Here is a 19,577-nt window from a genome sequence, read left to right as displayed (position 1 = left end):
TCCTATCCATTAAAGTTGAAAAAAAGAGTTATTAAAACTATTATGTTTAGAAATGTGTTGAAAAAAATCTTCTCTCCGTTAAAGAAATTGGGGGAAAAAATAAACGACTTCAACTGTATTTAACTACATTAATTCAGGTCTTTCTGCATTTTTGAAATCATTCAACATTTTTTGCGAAGCATGTGAGACGGTCAAGACCACTGAACACCGTCGAGACATGCAGCTCTAGCATAAATTACATTCTGAGACTCCAACGTGTCTAAATTGATCAGTGTTAAAGCATGAGAACCCTTAACAGTAGTTGTCAAAATCAAAAGTAGGCGTGCTGGCTTTTTTCAGGATCTCTGCTAAATGGCAGATCTCAGCGAAAGATTAAGATCAGGTATGAAACTGAATTACATTAGAACCTTTTACGTTCTCTCAACAAGCCCCTAAAGTGTGAGATTGTCTGAAGAGATTGCAAAACGTGCATCTGTTTTCTGCGGGCGGATGTTGCCTGAGGCTGGGGAGCCAATCACTGGATGTGACTCAACAGGTCGCTCCTTAAAAACACATTTATGGAGGAACATCTTAACTCCTTGTTTACGTCACATCGGGAGCCACAAAACGGCATTCTCATGATTATAAACTCGTGTTTTATCTTTAGCAAGTGATGCAAAGCATGCCACGAGGGTTATCAAGACATCAGTGCAAAGAAACACAATACTTGAGGAGTGCAAAGTAATAAATCAAGCTGTCATTGCCTTTGGGATACTTCTAGAAACATAAGGAAAGAAAACCTCTTTCTGTATTTTTTTAGGCTGTCTAACACAATTTTTGTCTTGTATTAAGCAAGGATGCATTTAATTAATTACTAATTAAAAGCAAAGAATCAAACAATGCATTGCGTTATCTTTAAAAAAAACAAAACGGTAGTGTGTTTACTCAGAAGCTTCTCACATAAGGATTATCTTCTTAAGTGCATGGGTGCGCAGTGTGAAAATAACGATGATAGATTAATTGGGATGTGCTGGGATCATGTTCTTAAGGCTGTCAATGCATGTGATTTATTTTTACAAGGCCGTACAGTTGTTCCCATGCCTTTTTCATCCATGCTTCATTACCTATGGCTTTCCTTGCTTTATGTTTCTTTCTTTGGTTTTTATAGTATGTATTTTGGTTGACAGGTCTGGTGATGAACAGGAGTGCGTTTCCCAGACAACGACATAACTCACAGCTGAATTATCATAGTAGGATGCATCATTTGGGAAAACAACCCAAAGTAGTGATGATGAGTGTTTCCCATAACCGTAGTTGCTTTGTCAAAGATCCATCATTTGAACCAACCTTGTTATAATGTAAAACGCCCATAATGATGCTCTAAATGGGGTTGAGTAACAACTTTTTTAGAGAAAAACCCCATCATTTTTTGTGCAAATTACTGTTTTAGACGCACTTGCAATAAAAAAAAATTCAATATTAATTGTGATAAAAACATGCACTCGTTTTCCATAGTAATTGAAATATTTGTAAATGTTTCCTTTACAAATATTATTGAAAATATTCTATTCTAAAACACAAACTAGCTAACACATATTTTAATCTCATATATAAATCATATAAATCGTTAATGGTTGTAATTTACAGTAGGCTATATATAAAGAAATTTTAAAAATTATACATTGCCACAGCCATATCACCCTGCAGCACAAGAGAGTTTACTCACTGAAGCTAAGCAGGGCTGAGTCTGGTCAGTACCTGAATGGGAGACCACATGGGAAAACTAGGTTGCTGCTGGAAGTGGTGTTAGTGAGGCCAGCAGGAGGCGCTCAACCTGTGGTCTGTTGAGTCCTAATGTCCCAGTATAGTAAAGGGGACACTATTTTGTCAGTGAGCGTTGTCTTTCTGATGAGATGTTAAACCGAGGTCCTGACTCACGTTAAAAATCTCATGGCACTTTTCGTAAAGAGTAGGGGTGTAACCCTGGTGTACTGTCCCAATTCCATTGGCCCTATCATGGTCTTCCAATTATCCCCATCCACTGAATTGGCTTCATCACTCTCTCTCCACTCCACCAATAGCTGGTGTATCGTGAGCGCACTGGCGCCGTTGTCCTGTGGATGCCGTCGCATCATTCAAATGGATGCTACACTGTTGGTGGTGTGGAGAGACCCCCCCCCCCTTGTGATTGTGAAGCACTTTGGGTGTATGGCCATACACGATACATGCGCTATATAAACACACATTACTTACTTACTTAATAATAATTATAATATAATATTTTTATTGTTTATTAATTTTTAATTTTATTAAGTCTACTTTTACAACTTGACACATTCAAACCACTGCAGAAATGTTTTGACCAACAGGCCCATGTCATATAGTGATGCATTTCTTAACAAATAACCTACTGTAAATTAAAAGCATTAACGTATGCTATATTTTTTTGTTTTCACAAGCTTTGGAGACCAGTGGTGTAGTCCTAAAAAAATAGGTGGTGTACTAATACCCACCCAATCCAAATTTTAAAAGTAGGCAAAGAAACGACAAAAGTCAATGTATATTTGATTCATTTGATTTATATTTATTTATATATATATATATATATATATATATATATATATATATATATATATATATATATATATATATATATATATATATACACATACACACACACACACGCACACACACACACACACACTGCACAGCTGTGGTTTGCTGACTAACTAAAAAATGAGTTCAGGAGCGGGATTCTGCCACCGTTTTTATATCAAATTTAAAGGGGACTGAGGTGATCATTTATTAGTGTACAGGTAATTGCAAAAGTGTTAGGGGGGATCAATGGAAAATAGGAGGGCTAAAGTGACGGCCATGCTGTTTTACAATTTTACTTGAACGTTTCAGCGAGACATCATTCAACTGATTTGTTGTGATCTTCGAAAAACTCAAATACTCAATACACAAAAATTAGGGAAGTCTAATCATCAAAACAAGTGAGCATACCGAGAGTATGATCCTCAGAAGTCGTAATACCCAAACAGCTCGTGGAAAAAAGTAGGCATACTGAGTATACGTGCGTATAGCAAGGACTACACCAGTGTTGGAGACGTAACGTAAATTTCACTTTTAAATAATAATTCATATATAGCTGTCGTCATGAGCCACAGCTGCCTTCAAAATGGCATTTAATGTGCACTGCGAAGGGAACACAATTGTCAATATGAAGATCGCTAAAACTGAACAGTAAAAAATACTTTGAAAGCAAATTACAGCTAGGAGTAATGACTTTAATGTTTTTTTTTATCATTTCGAGTTTAAACGTTGGAACATTCGAAAGGAATAAGGCTTAGGGGGGATAACTGGGAATAGATCACAGCCAGGAACTATGTTTCTAACTACAGCTCTAGAGGTTTAGTTGCAAGCATACAAGTTTGCTACGCAGTTTGCGAATGTTAGTCGGAACGATGGATTTGGGAAATGCACTAAATCAATGAACTATGTTTGTAACGACGCAACTTGCGACTTGAGTTAGCTAACTATGGTTTTCGGAAACGCACCCTAGATTGTGTATTTTATTCGTAGTCTAGAATTGACTGCTTTTCAGTATAAAGCTGAAAGACGATGAGTTTGCTTTGGTAGCTTTTATTAATTCAACCTTTATAAATGTATGCGTCTATAGTTTCATATTGCTAGTCAATAACAGTGTGATTTAATAAAGTTAGTTTCATTATTAAAAGCTGCCAAAGCAAAATCATCACCGGTCTGCTTTTTCCAGAAATATTTTATATTTATATATCTTTATTTTTTAGATTATTATTATTAATTGAGGGCGGCGTGGTGGCACAGTGGGTAGCGCTGTCACGTCACAGCAAGAAGGTCGAGGTTCGAGCTTCGGCTGGGTCAGTTGACGTTTCTGTGTGGAGTTTGCATGTTCTCCTTGTGTTAGTGTGGGTTTCCTCGAGGTGCTCCGCTTTCCCCCACAATCCACACACATGCACTATAGATGACTTGGGTAAGCTAAACTGGCCGTTTTGTATGTGTGTGAATGAGAGTGTATGGGTGTTTCCCAGTGATGGGTTGCAGCAGGAAGGGCATTCGCTGTGTAAAACATATGCTGGAAAAGTTGGTGGTTCATTCCGCCGTGGCAACCCCTGATGAATAAAGGGACTAAGCCGAATAAATGTATATCAATTTAATTATTTATTATTTTATGCTTTGTCTTTAATTTCCCTGCACCCCTTGCACTTTTAGAGCCCAGTTTGACAAACGCTGATCTAAAATAGATGACGTCTTGCCATATAATCATCTACTATTTCTAAGTAATCTAACCAGCATAGTTTTTCTGAGTTTGTCCTATAACCTAAAAACCCTGTATGCTTGTTTTCCAACAGATAACTCTATATGTCTAGCTAGTGACTAAATTTGAGTCTTTGACAACTGGATCAACGCTGTTTGTAGAGTAAGTTTGCACTGTTGCAAAATGTATTGATCCACATGATCACAAAAAGTCAACAGCATTTGATGAAACGCATCCTGTTTTTCTATCTCAAAGATTTTCCAGGAAGACTCCTAAAGGTAAATCTGGCTTCTGTGTTCTTACATGAGCCATGCTTTCCCTCTAAGTAGTCTAATATGTTGACTTGGGAAGAATTAATTGAAATATTTCACATTTTGGATCACAAAATCAGTCTTATGTTTGATAAGTGCCTGTATATTTTTAGCAATAGCCAGCAATACATTGTAGGAGTCAAAAATATAGATTTTTTTATGAACGTCGTGATTGGTTTTGTGGTCCAGGGTAACATATATTGTTTGATTTATTATTAATTTTAGTTTTTTGCATAAAAAATCTATAGGTCAGTGATTTTCGTTGGGCTGATCTGCAGTTCTGCAGGACAAAAAATATTCAGAAAAACACATTTTCCCCTGCCAAGCCGTGCTGTTTTTAATCATAACAGTGGTATTTACACTACAAACGAGCAGATAATTACTTAAATGGTCATATGTTGAAATCTTTTTAAAAGCCGGTTAAACAATGATCAATTTGGGAGCGGCAGATTCACATGATTGTGTATCCCGCATCTGTTTTTCTTCAGTATACAATAGAGTGTCTTAAAGTTGACCGTTGTCACCCTAAATGAGAGGCATGTGGATAAAATACCTTCTAACTGAATTGCGGCAAATACAATTAACAGGACAAAATCATCCCATGGGTGCGTGCTTTTTCACAGAAACAACAGTGTCTGTCTAAATCAAATAACAAAGATATTGTCTGTTAGTGACCTCTCCATTAGGATTCAAGTATTGTGTGCACTCAGCTCTTTCTCTATGGGGCATTTGCTTACTGCCAGAACAAAAATAAATAAATAAAAAACACAGCATGCATCTGGTAAACAAACAACATGACACAAACAACCTGCATTTTAGTAAATTCTTATATTTTTTCATGACAAACACAATGCAAATGAATGAAATAGTCTCTTTACTGATTTCAGACGTTATATTAGTTTGAAACAATATATTGTATAAGAAATAATATATGGAATTTATTTAATAAAATAACAGAAATTTACAACACCAACCATTGAAATGTATCACTTAAAACTATTAAAATGTCAATAAACATCATTTAGTTAAACTCCACAGTTGATTAAATAAATAAGTTGATAAATAAATGCAAATTAATGTTAATCACAAAATATGGAACCTGTTATTTAATAGATATTTTTATAGTGCATATACTAAGGCTGCAGCTATTGATTTATTTTAACAATCGTACCAGCCACTTTATTTGGTACACCTGTACAACTGCTGGTTAACACAAATTTCCAATCAGCCAATCATATGGCAGCTACTCAATGCATTTAGGCATGTAGACATTCAAGAAGATCTGCTGCAGTTCAAACCAAGCATCAGAATGGGGAAGAAAAGCTGATTTAAGTGACTTTAAACGTGGCATGGTTTGAATATTTCAGAAACTGCTGATCTACTGGGATTTTCACGCACAGCCATCTCTAGGGTTTACAGAGAATCTTCCGAAAAAGAGACAATATCCAGTGAGCGGCAGTTCTGTGGGCGCAAATGTCTTTTTGATGCCAGAGTTCAGAGGAGAATGGCCAGACTGGTTTGAGCTGGTAGAAAGGCAAAAGTAACTCAAATAACCAACCATTACAACCGAGGTCTGCAGAAGAGCATCTCTGAACGAACAACACATCCAACCTTGAGGCAGGATGGGCTACAGCAGCAGAAGATCACACAGGGTGCCACTCCTGTCAGCTGAGAACAGGAAACTGAGGCTACAATTCACACAGGCTCACCAAAATAGGACAATAGAAGATTGGAAAACGTACTAGTACAGGATTGAGCTCTGGTGACTGTGGAGGCCATTTGAGTACAGTGAACTCATTGTCATGTTTAAGAAACCATGCAGTCTGAGATGATTCACGCTTTATGACATGGCGTGTTATCCTGCTGGAAGTAGCCATCAGAGGATGGGTACACTGTGGTCATAAAGGGATGGACAATGGGTCTGAAATACTCAGACCAGCCCGTCTGGAACCAACAACCATGCCACATTCAAAGTCCCTTAGATCACCTTTCTTCCCCATTCTGATGCTCGGTTTGAACTGCAGCAGATCATCTTGACCATGTCTATATGCCTAAATGCATTGAGTTGCTGCCATGTGACTGGCTGATTAGAAATCCTTTTGATTTTTTTTTTCTTTTTTAAACATTTCCCAAATTATGTTTAACAGAGCAAGGAAATTTTCACAGTATGTCTGATAATATTTTTTCTTCTGGATAAAGTCTTATTTGTTTTATTTCAGCTAGAATAAAAGCAGTTTAAAATTTTTTAAAAGTCATTTTAAGGTCAAAATTATTAGCCCCTTTAAGCTATATATATTTTTTTCGATAGTCTACAGAACAAACCATCGTTATACAATTACTTGCCTAATTACCCTAACCTGCCTAGTTAACCTAATTAACCTAGTTAAGCCTTTAAATGTCACTTTAAGCTGTATAGAAGTGTCTTGAAAAATCTCTTGTCAAATATTATTTACCGTCATCATGGCAAAGATAAAATAAATCAGTTATTAGAAATGAGTTATTAAACTGTTATGTTTAGAAATGTGCTGAAAAAAATCTGCTGTTTGTTAAACAGAAATTGGGGAAAAAAATAAACAGGGCTAATAATTCTGACTTAAACTGTATATGTATATATATATATATATATATATATATATATATATATATATATATATATATATATATATATATATATATATATCGCAGCAAAACAAAATATCTCAATGTCAGATTTTTTCAATATCGTGCAGCCCTATAGGCAATTATAATAATATGTTAGTTCATTGTCATGCAATTTCTAAGATAAAGCTAGTAGTCTGTTATATTTGCTCTTTCACTCTATGTAAATATGCAGGGTTTTGTTTTACTGCCATGCAAAAATCGCACTTTTAAAGGCTGAGAAAAGTAAAAGCAAGCTGCTTCTCACCATTCGTTATAATAAGAGGTATCGTCTGTTGCTGTTGTTTCCAAAATAAACACATTGGCGTAAAGCCTCAAGGCTACGTCCTTGGTTTATCATCATTTGTAAATTGTAACATCACATAAACTCGACAGTTAATGCAATTTGACACTTGCCTCTTGTCTCCTGTTTATTTATTTTATCTCTCTCTACAATATTGCATTCAAATCTTTGTTAGGGCATGAGTTACCTCTAAACTTGACCAATAATAACAATCAAATAAAACCTCCAAGCCATCCATACAGTAAGACACCCATTATTGACAGAAAAACACTGTCATCTTACAGATTATAATTGATTTTTATAAGTGAGAATCGATGAAACGTTTCATACCACTTAGCGGATCAATGAAACACGAGGCTTAAATGGATGACAAGGGCTACTGTGACATTTTCAATAATAATAGATTGCAGTCGGGTGTTTATTTAAATTGATTACGTTACTTTCCATTCAGTTTAGCCTTGGAGCTGGTGGTCTGAGAGTGTGATGCATGTAAACAAGAGTGTTGTTCTTGGTTTTAGTTAATAATGATAGTCATACTGACTCTGGGGTCTGCAGAGTTTGGAGGACAATTAGATTTAGATTAGATGCTGATGTCTAGACCAGATGACAGCACCGATCACTGGGCAGAAAGAGGACACTGCTGTCTTTCAGATTAATAAGCAGTGAATTCAGATACAGTGTGTTTATATTACCTCATAATGTAAACACTGGATATTTCTGAAGTTTGATGTTTGTTTCTTCTTGATCTAAATGTAAAGATTGAGTATAAAATGTGAATCATTATTTCATATTTGTTGCTTAAATGAAAGAATTAAGAAATCCATTTGCTTCCATTAACAAATTGTAATGATTTGACTAAACAAGGGTGGCATGGTGGCTCAGTGGTTAGCATTATCACCTCACAGCAAGAAGGTCGCTGGTTCAAGTCCTGGCTGGGTCAATTGGCATTTCTGTGTGGAGTTTGCATGTTCTCCCTGTGTTGGCGTAGGTTTCTTCTGTGTGCTCTGGTTTCCCCCACAGACGTGATATAGGTGCACTGATTAAACTAAATTGGCTGTAGTGTATGAGTGTGTGTCAATGAGTGTGTATGGGTGTTTCCCAAAAGTGGGTTGGGGCTGGAAGAACATCCACTGCATAAAACATATGCTGGAATAGTTGGTGGTTCGTTCCGCTGTGGCGACCTCTGAAATAGAGACTAAGCTGAAGGAAAATGAATGAATGATATATATTTTCATTTTTTTTATTTTTTTTTATGAATCAATGTTTTTTTTTCAATTATACTCCATATTGCTCAATGTAATAACATGATTTCTAAAAATTATTTTTTAAAGTTTTATTAATTTCCAGACACCACGTTTGTTTGTTTGTTTGTTTGTTTGTTTGTTTGTTTGTTTGTTTTTTGCAGTTCTGCTTGCCAGTGCTCAATATAAAAACATGATATCTAAAAATTTACTTTTTATTATAGATTTTACATATAAACCATGAGATTATATGGAATTTTGTGGATGTTGTAAATATATACAGTAGGGGAAATAAATATTGAACACATTTTTTCATGGGAAAATTTTTTCTAAAAGAGCTGATGACATAGAGTTGAACCAGATTTTGGTAAAAATCCAAACAATACAAACATAAAAATAAATTTAAAAAATCTGAAAAAATGAGTTATGTGTAATAACAATGGAATGACACAGGGAGAAAGTGCTAAACTACTGAAACGTATTTAATACTTTATACAAAAGGCTTTTTTGGTGACGGCAGCTTAAAGACGGCTCTCATATGGAGAATGAAGTCACATGCATTGCTCAGATGTGAGTTTTTCACAGACTTCAACAGTGTGTAGAAAAATTTATGGTTCTGTGGGACTCGTCTATAAAATCAGGGGTGCGTTTCCCAAAACCATGGTTAGCCAACTAAGGTCGCAAGTTGAGTCGTTACAAACATAGTTCATTGATTTAGTGCTTCCCAAATCCATCGTTCCAATGAACATTCGCAAACTGCATCGCAAACTTGTGCACTTGCAACTACGCCTCTAGAGCTGTAGTTAGAAACATAGTTCCTGGCTGTGTTCTATTCCCACTTATCCCCCCTATGCCCTATTTATTTAAAACATTCTAACATTTAAACTTGGAATGATTAAAAATAAAAAACATGAATGTCATCTCTTTTAGGTGTAATTTGCTTTCAAAGTATTGTTACAGTTCAGTTTTAGCGATCTTCATGTTTACAATTGCGCTCCCTTCGCAGTGCACTTTGAAAACATTGATATCATTTTGAACACAGCCTCATGACGAAAGCTGTATATGACCTATTATTTAAATGCGGAATTTTTGTTACGTCCAAAGCTTGTGAAAATAAAAAACCTAGCATACGTTAATGCTTTTAATTTATAGTACGTTATTTATTAAGTATCTGTACTGTATATGACATGGGCCTGTTGGTTAGAACATTTCTGTATATAATAACAATAATCGTCATCATCACTAATATTATTAATATTATTATTAAAGTAGGACTTTTTTCATTTCCTAATAAATAATAAATATAATTTTTTTTAATAAACAGCCTCATTATTTATTTATTTATATGATTTATATATGATATTAGAATACGTGTTAGCCTTCGTAAGTGATTTTATGTTTTAGAATAGAATATGGAATGTTCTCAATAATATTTGTAAAGAAAACATCGGCCCTATATATACTATATGTGCCATTTACATATATTTCAATTAATATGGATAGCGAGTGCATGTTTATAGCAAAACTAATATTGGATTTTTTTTAAATGCGTGTTTGTATAAAAGAATATAATTTGCACAAAGAAATTATGGGGTTCTTCTCTAAAGAAGTTGTTATTCCACCCCGTTTAGAGCTTCAATATGGGCATTTTGCGTTATAAATAATGTGGTTGAAAGGATGGATCTGCGACAAAGAAACTAGGGGTTTTGGGAAACACTCATCACATCGTTCTTTTTCCAACTGATGCATCGAACTATGATAGTTCAGCCGCGAGTTATGTCGTTGTTTGGGAAACGCACCCCATATCTTTATTTTGTATTTTACATTGCATTTAAGTCAGGTGTTTGGCTGGGCCATTCTACAGCTTGATTTTCTTTCTCTGAAAGCATTTGAGAGTTTCCTTTTCTGTGTTTTGGATCATTGTCTTGCTAAAATGTCCACCCTGGTTTCATCTTCATCATCATTCTGTTAATGTAGATGTTGGACTGAAGCAGCTGATATTAACTTACACTGAGAAGAGAACAGAGGTTTCCTGAAGAACTACTATGAGGCTTCAGCTGCTGTCTGGGCTTTCACTGCCTTTCTACACTTTCCTTTCTTTATGTGTTCAATACATTTTCTCTGAGTCATTTCATTTTATTATGCATAACTTCATGTGTAAACTAATTAGCTTTGTTTTCTTTGCATATATGGATTTCTTTGGTTGTTACCAACATCCGGGGAAAATTTGAAGTCAACAGCACCTTTCGAAACATGTTTTCTGAGACAAATTGTGATGTTCAATACTTATTCACTCATTTATTCATTCATTTTCTTTTCAGGTTAGTCCCTATGGGGCGGTCCAGCATATGTTTTACGCAGCCAATGCCCTTCCAGATGCAATCCAATACTGGGAAACACCCATACACTCTTGCATTCACACACATACACTACGGCCAATTTATCGTATTCATTTCACTTATAGCACATGTCTTTGAACTGTGGGGAAACCGAAGAACCCGGAGGAAATCCACGCCAACACGGGCAGAGCATGCAAACTCCACACAGAAATGCCAACCGATGCAACCAGGGCTCGAACCAGTGACCTTCTTGCTGTGAGGTGTTTGTGCTACCCACTGTGTCACCATGTCACCTCAATACCTATTTTCCCTGTTGTATTCATATATCATGTATATATATATATATATATATATATATATATATATATATATATATATATATATATATATATATATATATATATATATATATATATATATATATATATATATATATATATACATACACACAAATGCCGTAAGTTTCATTTCCCTGATGAGTTTATCTGATGAAGATCTAGCTACATTGAAACATTACACCAGTTTTCTCATTCTTTGATTCTGACCTTTTTGACCAAGCACCTTGCTAATTTTGGAAGTGTGTGTATCCTTTCAAAGGAAAACATTTGCCTAAAATAAGACTTCCTTGTCTTGTAAGTGGAATAATTCTAGGTTATTCTGTAAAAACGCACAGCATCTGATTCACGTTTGACCATTGTAAGTGATACGGTGATGAGTAATGGTCTGCAGAAAACAGTTCCAAATAAATGTTATGACATGATTAGTCAAAGTCAAGATTTGGGCCTGACTCTGCATGCCACCAAATGCGAATGACGAAATATGTGCACAGATGCAAAGTCTGATAGCAAGGAGGTGTTATCTTACAGCATTTAGCTTTGCTGCTTGTAAAGGAAGTCTTTTGATTAATCTCCACACCCACACTCACCTTCCAGTTAATGATGCTTAATATTGAACAAAAGCATTTACTGTTCTGAGATATTATTCTAACATTTCTCTCTTTCTTTTCTGCCACAGGCTGTGGGAATGAAACGAAGTATGAGATGCCCCCGAGACACTGCTGACTGACAGGTTATGCTAACACATGCATACCACAAGCACATCTCCAGAAGGCTTTGCACACTTAAATTGACAGGCCATTAAAGGTGCAGCATGTAATTTAACAAAGAGTTGATCACTACTTGCTTGAACACTGCTATTGGCTACACGCAAACACACACGTACAAAAAGGTACAGCCTTAACCTCACGCCATTGGTGGAATCTGTGTTGCAGTGTTGGGCTGATCGAGATGTTTGAACAAACAGAGCAATGTTTTGATAGCGTGACAGTGTTTGCTATTCGCAAGATCTGCTGGGACAGGAGAAAGTTTTTTTTTTTTTAATTATACACATTAACCAACAGATGAATATTCGTTTGCTTCAGATTATACAGTGTGCAAATATGCATTCTGTGCAGGTAGGGGTGTGCAATATTTATCGTCTGTAATATCATAATTGTTGTTATAATGATGTGCGAGCTGACATTATAATGCACATTATCATTAACATGATTTGAGAAGCCTATTAAATTGCAGTTAGAATCACTCTATAATTCATGTTATGACAGCAAATAATAAAAAAAAAAACATGTATAGGTTTTGTTTTTTTATGTTTATTAGATGTAAATAATATCACAGAAGCAAGAGTGGAGTTTTCCTCCAGTTTAACATATAAGAGGTTAATATATGGCTGCATTTTTGTCCAATATTGCCTGAAACATTTGTGCATCTCAAAGTAGGACGGCGCAATATTGGACAAATCTGATGTTGTGAGATTTTATTTTTCTGCAATGAATATTGCTATGATATAAATACAGTTTCACAAGATTTGTTGACAGTTTGAATAGCTCTATTTGATGGTTTTCTGGGGAGAAATTTAATAATCAGAAAGCGAAAAAAAATTCTTACTTTATTTTGCCTCACTTCAAGTTCAAATATCTAAAAATTAAGTACAATTATTTTTGTTTTTGCTTTAAAATGTAGATATTTGGACTAGAAACTAAAAACGAAAATTAAGAAAAAAGTAAGAAAGTTAGTTTTTTTGCATAAATCGTATAAATTTAGTATAAGTACAGGAACTGGATGTTACTGTTGCAAACGTGCACATTGCAATATCGATGCTGAACTGATATATTGTGCAGTCCTATCTCAAAGCAATCATTGATTCATTTTTTTTCAAACTGAATTAGTGATTTATTCATAAAAACGGTCATTTAGTTTTGAACGAATCATTTGAACGCATGATTAAGTGAATCACTCATTAAGACTTGCTACAACCTACAGGAGGTTTGAGTATTATAATTGTTCATCCGTGCTTCACTCAGCGTGATCATTATTACATAAAAAATTTAAAAATATTAGCATCTGTTTTTCTGTCAGTATCGCACAGCAATTAAAATCAAAACTGGTCCTACTTATATTTGGTGGCCTTAATTATGATGTACTTGAATCAACAAACAAATACAGAGATTTTTTTTTGCAATGAATATTGCTATGATATGAATACTGTTTCACAAGGTGTCTTAAAAGTTTGAATAGCTCTATTTGATGGTTTTCTGGGGAGTTGTAAAAGGAATTGAATAATCACAATGCAAAAAAATGCTTTTCTTACTTTGCTTTGTCTCATTTGTAATCCAAATATCAAAGCATTCTTAGATGAAGTAGAAATATTGTTTTGTTTTAAACCTCAGAAGAAATAAGTCAAAATTAGATTTTCCTTAAAACAAGTACAATTATCCTTGTTTTTGCTTGATTTTTGGTCTAGAAACAAGAAAAAACTTTAGAGAAAAGTAAAATGTTTGCATAAATCGAATCAATTCAATATAGTTACGGAAATTAAATAACATTTTTGTAGCTCCTGGTTAACAAAGACTCAAATTGCATATCTTGCTATGTGACTATTGTGAATGTGCACATTGCGATATATTGATGCTGAAATCATATTGTGCAGCCCTATATCAAAGCAATCATTGACTCAATTTTTTTTCTAATTGAATCAGTGATTCATTCATAAAAACAGTCATTTAGTTCATTTCTAAATGAATCGGCTGTTTTGAACGAATCATTTGAACGTACTGTATGATTAAGTGAATCACTCATTAAGACTTGCTACAGCCTACTGCAAGTTTGGATATCATAATTATTCATCCGTGCTGCACTCAGCATAATCAATATTACATAAAAAAAGTAAAAATATCAGCATCTCAGTTTCTGCCAGTATCACACAACAATTAAAATCAGTATGGTTCCACTTATATTTGGTGGCCTTAACTATGATGTACTTGCATCAAAAAACAAATACAGAGATTTTTTTTTTCTGTAATGAATATTGCTATGATATGAATACAGTTTTACAAGATAGTTTGAATAGCTCTATTTGATGGTTTTCTAGGGGGTTGTAACAGAAATTGAATAATCACAATGCAAAATTATGCTTTTCTTACTTTGTTTTTTCTCACTTCTAGTCCAAATATCTAAACATTCTTAGATCAAGCAAAAATATTGTTTTGTTTTTAACTTTGAAAGAAATAAGTCAAAATTAGTTTTTCCTTAGAACAAGTACAATTATCCTTGTTTTAGCATTGAAATGCAGATATATGGACTAGAAACTAGAAAAAAATAAAGAAAGAAATAATAGGTTTGCATAAATCGTATAAATTCAGTATAGTTATAGTATAATTACAGTAATTAAATACAATTTAGTAGCTCCTGGTTAACGAAGACTCAACATTGCATATCTTGCGATATGTGACTGTTGTGAATGTGCACATTGCAATATCAATGCTGAATTTATATATTGTGCAGCCCAATCTCAAAGCAATCATTGACTCATTCATAAAAACAGTCATTTAGTTCATTTTTAAATGAATCAGCTGTTTTAACGAATCATTTGAACTCATGATTAAGTGAATCACACAATAAGACTTGCCACAACCTACTGGAAGTTTGGATATCATCATTTTTAATCCTCAACATAAGCATTATATATATATATATATATATATATATATATATATATATATATATATATATATATTAAGTGGCCTTAACTACTAAGTACCTGCGTCAAAATATAAATACAATGTACTTACTGTGTTCACAATGTATTGCAGAACACCTGTGGTGCTCTCGAGGTGGGATACGGGTAGGGTTAGGGACAGGTTTGGTGGGTAGGTTTAAGGATGGGGTAAGGTGTAAGGGATGGTCAACAGTGTAATTGAATATGTAATTACAGAAATTAAGTACAGATGTAATTACATGCAGGTATTTAATCAATTGTATGTACCATGTAAAAGCATGTATTTACACAATAAGTACATAGTAACAAATGGTTCATTTCAATGTAAGTACATATTACTTAAGACCACCTAATATAATGTGGGACCTCAACTTTTCTCCACACATCTGTATTATACCGCAAGGTCAACCCAATATATTTTTTTTACCCAGAATTAAGTTATTCAGTATTAACTACGTTATTAACCTGCTGGAATGTTAAAAGAAATGCAGATTTAATCTACAGATTGAGTATTGTTTACGTCACTGGATTATATGCAGAAGGTATGATATGAATGTCCTGATGACTCTGAACTGTTCTGTGTATGAAAGGTTTGCTGCTTATCATATAACAGCAATTTAACACATTTAGCCTACAGTCATAAGTGTACATCAAAATTATTTGAACATTGACTGCTACATTTTAAAAAAATTATGTTTGTTGTTTGTTCAAACTACTTATTTAAAGTGAGCTGAACTCAATTCTCGAGTATTTTTTTGGCAACTTAATTGATTTATCTTCAATCCACTTAAATTGGTAAAAAAACTAACTTAACTTAATTCCTTCATGTTGTCCCAACCCAAATCGATTGTGTGGAACCCAGAATTATTTACAGTGATGTAAATACTATTTTCTTACGTAAATTTAATTCGTGATGTTTAAACCCTTTAATGCAATGATGAATCTTTATTGATTTTGTTTTTGTTTGATTTCAGTAAAGTTGTCGATACAGAATCAAAGTGCAGTTTTTGTGCCAGTGACCCCCATCTGCTGTCCATTTATGCACTGGCAAGAAAGCTCACGCAGCATGTTAAACACGGTCTGTCTGTGTAGAGACGCTGGTCAGAAACAGACGCCGAGGACCCAGACCTCACTCAGTGGGCAGCTGTCTCGCGGTACCATCTGCTTTTGCTGAACTCTTGGCCCTCATCCTGTGGTCACCAGCCTCAAAAGTTTATCAAGTATATTTGAATGGGTCTGAGACTTAATTAACTTTACTTCACTTTTAGCAGCTTAAGAGATGTCTTGTTGTGGGGTCACTTGTTGAGGTTAATGACAAACCTGCAGCTTTTGCCACCTCAGCTCTCTGATTGATTTAATTATTTTCGGGTCATTAGTTATTAAGTAAATAACAATGGGATTAGAATTTAAATAATATATTTACAGTGCTCAGCATATATACGTATACACCCCTCTCAAATCTATCTTTTAAATTCTTATTTTAATAGGAAGCTATACAATATTACATTTGTGCCTATTCATTAGATTAGTCAGTACTGAAGCCAAATCTAGAGCTTATCTAACAAAATAACTTACAATAACGGTACAAAAACTAGTACACCCAAATTTATATGTTATAGAAAAATATTAAATACAAATTTTAAAACAAGAAAAAATCAAGAAAAGAAAAAAAAAAAAAAAAAAAAAAAAGGAAAAAGTTGAAATTTTGTAGGTTGAAATTTTTTTGCAATATTTTGCTTGAATTTGTTTTATGTAAAATATCTAAATATGTTAGGTGACTAAAATATTTTTATAAAAATATCTGTTTAATAAATGTTTTTGTTTGTTCAAACTACTTATTTAAAGTGAGCTGAACTCAATTCTCGAGTATTTTTTTGACAACTTAATTGATTTATCTTCAATCCACTTAAATTGGTAAAAAAACTAACTTAACTTAATTCCTTCATGTTGTCCCAAAACAAATCGATTGTGTGGAACCCAGCATTATTTACAGTGATGTAAATACTATTTTCTTACATAAAATTCATTTGTGATGTTTAAACGCTTTAATACAATGATGAATCTTTATTGATTTTGTTTTTGTTTGATTTCAGTAAAGTTGCCGACACAGAATCAAAGTGCAGTTTTTGTGCCAGTGACCCCCATCTGCTGTCCATTTATGCACTGGCAAGAAAGCTTTTAAAATTTTAAAACAAGAAAAAATCAAGAAAAGCAAAAAAAAAAAAAAAAAAAAAAGGAAAAAGTTGAAATTTTGTAGGTTGAAATTTTTTTGCAATATTTTGCTTGAATTTGTTTTATGTAAAATATCTAAGTATGTTTGGTGACTAAAATATTTTTATAAAAATATCTGTTTAATAAATGTTTTGTTTATAAATGAATAAAAATATTAATTTTCAAAATGGGGTTTACTCAATTATGCTGAGCACTCTATACAGTATTCATCTTTTATTGCTCCACAAACTTAAAAAATGCTGGATTGATTGAACAGGTCGGCTTTGGGTCAAATATGGACAAATCCCACCATTGGGTTAAAAAGTGTAAATGTAATGTAATTAAAAAACATTGTATGGGCTAAAACAGCACAGCATTTTTTACAGTATAAAGTGTTACATGTTGATAATGGGTTCACCTTATATATCCCTTATAATGCATTTGGGTCGTGATGGAGACATGACAATTACCTAAAAATAGTTTTAAATAAAGAATTAAACTTTACAATTCTTTACAACCTTTAATATGCACATTATTTATAATATAAATATTTGTATAATATATTTGTGTTATTAACAGGATGCTAATCCTATCTAATCTAGTTTGTTTACACTAACAGTCTGTCAAAATGTTGATACGCTATTACATCTAGGCTACCTCTTGTACATTTCATTTCCTTTTCACAGATTTTAAAAGGCGTCTTGTTTATGAACAGTAGTTTCACTGACAAAATAAATATATTCCGAACGTAATGTATATTAAAAAGAGTTGGTGACAACTGAAGCAACTTCACTCACCTTTCCTCTCAGAAACGGCGCACCACCCTGCGGTTATCAGCACAAGGCAGACGATTCCCAATTCACGGAACAGAGACAGCTTGGTAAACCTCATGTTTATCAGTGGAATCATTTTTAAAGCATTGTTTCTGTTCAGATAATCCGTAAAACGAACAATATGCAGCTCGTAACAGAGGTAGTTTTCCTGCAGCGTGTCCGGTTCTAGCTCTTCTTCGAGTGAAGCGTGTCTGAGGCTCTGAGCGCTCCTCCGTACAGCTGTGACGTGACGCGACGCAACTCACCTTCACAGCGCGCGCGACGCGACGCAACTCGGTCGCTCTGCCAAATAGGTTATTTGAGTATCAGTGGGTTGATGTGGGCACCTACTTTTGTGATGTCTGACAATGATTAAATTCATTTTATTATAAAATTTGCAATAATTATAATAGCCTGTTTAAGATTATTATTTAATGTTATATCCTTTATCCATATATATTTTATTATTAGATAAAAAATATATTTTGGAAAACAATAATCACCCCGAAGGCCTATACTTCTGCAGTGGAAGTCCACTAAACCACCAACACATACTAAATGGGTAGAAAATACGATGACATATATAAAGCTAGAAAAACCCAACTATTGTACCCAAGATGGCGTCACGGTGGCGCAGTGGGTACCACGATCACCTCACAGCAAGAAGGTCGCTGGTTCGAGTTGGCATTTCTCAGTTGGCATGTTCGCGTAGGTTTCCTCCGGGTGCTCCGGTTTCCCCCACAGTCCAAAGACATGTAGTAGGTGAATTGGGAATGCTAAATTGTCCTTAGTGTATGTGTGTGAATGAGTGTGTATGGATGTTTCCCAGTGATGGATTGCAGCTGGAAGGCTGTCATAAAAAACATATGCTGGATAAGTTGACAGTTCATTCCGCTGTGGCGACCCCAGATTAATAATGGCCGAAAATAAAATGAATGAATATTACATTCTATATTAATATTAGGTTATAGCGTATACTCTATAGAATACTTTTATACTCTAGTGTATTTCATAGTTTAAATAATATTGTTTAGTATTGTTTTATTATCACTTTATTACATATAATATTGTTATATGTCTTGTCCATATACATTTTATAATCAAAATTTTTTTTTGTGTTGTGGTGTTTTTTTAGAAAGCAGTAATAACAGCAACAAATTATAATAATAATAATAATAATAATAATAATAATAATAATAATAATAATTATTATTATTATTATTATTATTATTATAGTAGGATGATGCTGTACTATACTGTTCTAAACTATACTATACAATACTATTACTTCTATAGGCTGTAGTCGTGGTATATTTTAATAATAAAATAATAATGGTATGGTTTTAACAAAATGCATTTTCAAACATGTTTGTCATACATGCAGTATACA

The 19,577-nt window shown here is 34.0% G+C and overlaps 1 protein-coding gene across 1 annotated transcript in view; it reads right to left on the bottom strand.

The window, feature by feature from the left end:
* Positions 1–18,412, bottom strand: part of LOC130218162 (epidermal growth factor receptor-like) — a 60,597-nt gene extending 42,185 nt beyond the window's left edge. The window contains exon 1 of the mRNA XM_056450241.1: positions 18,173–18,412. Within this exon, the coding sequence (XP_056306216.1) occupies positions 18,173–18,284 (112 nt within the window). The 5' untranslated portion in view covers positions 18,285–18,412. The remainder of the gene's footprint in view (positions 1–18,172) is intronic.
* Positions 18,413–19,577: the final 1,165 nt, after the last annotated feature.

Source organism: Danio aesculapii, chromosome 24, assembly GCF_903798145.1.
Source record: "Danio aesculapii chromosome 24, fDanAes4.1, whole genome shotgun sequence".
NCBI lineage: Eukaryota > Metazoa > Chordata > Actinopteri > Cypriniformes > Danionidae > Danio > Danio aesculapii.
This window is presented reverse-complemented; position numbering and strand designations above follow the sequence as displayed.